This window comes from Pangasianodon hypophthalmus, chromosome 3 (assembly GCF_027358585.1).
Source record: "Pangasianodon hypophthalmus isolate fPanHyp1 chromosome 3, fPanHyp1.pri, whole genome shotgun sequence".
In the NCBI taxonomy this organism is placed as follows: domain Eukaryota; kingdom Metazoa; phylum Chordata; class Actinopteri; order Siluriformes; family Pangasiidae; genus Pangasianodon; species Pangasianodon hypophthalmus.
The window spans coordinates 34,231,310-34,233,809 of record NC_069712.1 but is presented as its reverse complement, the minus strand read 5'-3'; the positions used below and the strand labels follow the sequence as shown (position 1 = coordinate 34,233,809).

Here is a 2,500-nt window from a genome sequence, read left to right as displayed (position 1 = left end):
AGACAGAGAGGCAGACAGAAACAGACAGAGAGGCAGACAGACAGAGAGGCAGACAGAAACAGACAGAGAGGCAGACAGACAGAGAGGCAGACAGACAGAGAGGCAGACAGACACAGACAGAGAGGCAGACAGAAACAGACAGAGAGGCAGACAGACAGTTGTGGGGTCAGACACTTACGAATCGTGGAGGCTGCTTGCTGTTGCGCGGCTCGATCTCCAGAGATTTATTAAACAGATAATCGGTGAACTCCTTCTCAGTCATACTGCCCATGGGGTTCAGGTTCTCAAAGAACCTCTGTAACACACACACGCGCGCACACACACACGCACGCACGCGCGCACACACACATGCACACACACACGCGCACACACACACACATCACACAGTGATTCTACTGTGTAGGACATCACTGTCACACTGTATAGCTTTTTTTAAGAAAGTGGAAAACAAAAGGAAAGGTGTGTGTGTGTGTGTGTATGTGTGTGAGAGTGTGTGTGTGTGTGTGTGTGTGAGAGGAGGGAGCGAGGGACAGAACCGTACCCTGATATCGTGTTCGACCCGCAGACAGTACGGCTGGTTCTGGTACTGCTGGATCTCGCCGGTGATCTCGGCCACTTTGCGTCTCTTGCTGAAGTTGATCAGCTCTTTACCGTGACGCTTCAGGAAGTCCGGATTCCCCTCCTCCGTTTTCAGGATGTTGGTCAGGTAGATACCTGCGCACACACACACGCACACACACGCACGCACACACACACACACACACACATATACATTTGTATTACTCTCCTTGTGAGGACTGTAAACTCATTAACCAAAAGCAAATCTTCTGGCTCTTTCAGGTTTTGAAAGAAAAGCTGCGATTTCTTTTTTTTTTTGTAAAATTGTCATAACGGTCAGATATTCCTACTGATGTGGGGACACTTGGTCCACAAAAAGATATAAAAACATGCCCACACACACACACGCGCACACACACACACACAGTCTTACCGAAGAACGGCACGCAGGGCGGGTTGATGGATTTGAGTTTGGCCAGGTACTTTTTAAAATGATCCTGACTGAGCTCCACTGCCTCCTCCAGAAACTTCTTCTTCCTCTCTGGCACAGCCTAAACACACACACACACACACACACACACACACACACACACACACACGTGTATAACCTGAGCTCAGGTGACACAGCTACATTATTGTGTGACAGAGCCACAGACAGACGTAGGAAACGGATCAAAGGCAATAAATCAGATTTAATAAATATAATATGCTAAACACATGTACTGTAATTAAAAAGTACCGTAAACGTGTATAAAGGTGTTACATAACCACACCTCTGACCTGACAACACAGATACACGCTAACAGCTCAGCTTACAGGCCACAGAGACAGGAAGTCATCTCCTAATTGGTTTATAACCTCTAAAAATCCTAACTAGACACACAGTACAATGTGTGTGTGTGTGTGTGTGTGTGTGTTACCTCAAAGGTGTGCTCCAGACGGTACACAGGTACGGAGTTGATGGCGCTAACGATCTCTAAAACCCCGTTAAAGTTGTTGAGCTCCTGGAAAACCTGCAGGATCTCAATTACCCTCATCATCACCGCCACCCGCTCCTCCATATTCTCCGCCTCGACCACACACCTGAGAGAGAGAGAGAGAGAGTCAGCGTTAAAGAGACAGTACTAGTCAGGATGACTGAACTACATATCCCATGATGCAACAGGGTAACATGTGACTCACTTCTCGAACCAGAGTGTGAGGTTGGTGGTGTGTCGGATCATCCTCAGCAGGTTGGGAGAGTTCTTCTCCTTATCCTCTTTAGTCCACACACTGCCCACTAACTCGGACGGACGCACAGCCCTGTGTACGCACACACACACGCACACACACACACACACACACACGCGCACACACACGTGTGCACACACGCGCACACGCACGCACACACACGCGCACACACACACACACGCACACACGCGCACACGCGCACACACGCGCACACACACACACGTGTTAATTTTTCCTTTACTGTCCTCTCTATCATCAGTCACTGTTTCTGATTGGCTGTCTCCCTCTCACCTGTACAGGTCCGACTCCAGCAGCGTGAGCTGGCGTGCAATCTCGATGGGGTGAAGGGTCATGAGGTCAAAGGTGTCGACCTGGCCGGGCCGGCTGATGTGCCACTCGATGGGAGGGGGCGGAGTCTCGAAGGTGATGTTATGACTGATGCCATTCGGCTGCGTCTGCATCTTACGCTTAATGATCTTATTGATGGACTCCACCCACTTACGCATGGACTTCCCTGCGCGCACACACACACACACATATACACGCACACACGCGCGCACGCACGCGCGCACGCACGCACACACACACACGCACGCACACACACACGCGCACAGACACACACCCCAAAAGATCATTATTGTCAATCAATCAGTGATTCTATCACTATGCAAATGTGGATGTATGTGAATGTATTCTAGATGTGCTCTATGCG

General features: G+C 49.7%; 1 protein-coding gene across 1 annotated transcript in view; it reads right to left on the bottom strand.

Moving 5' to 3' along the window:
• sos2 (son of sevenless homolog 2 (Drosophila)) overlaps positions 1 to 2,500 on the bottom strand; it is a 27,367-nt gene that overhangs the window by 5,832 nt on the left and 19,035 nt on the right. The window contains 6 exon segments of the mRNA XM_034302492.2: positions 179 to 295; positions 542 to 714; positions 992 to 1,109; positions 1,479 to 1,641; positions 1,741 to 1,860; positions 2,080 to 2,302. Of these exon segments, the coding sequence (XP_034158383.2) occupies positions 179 to 295; positions 542 to 714; positions 992 to 1,109; positions 1,479 to 1,641; positions 1,741 to 1,860; positions 2,080 to 2,302 (914 nt within the window).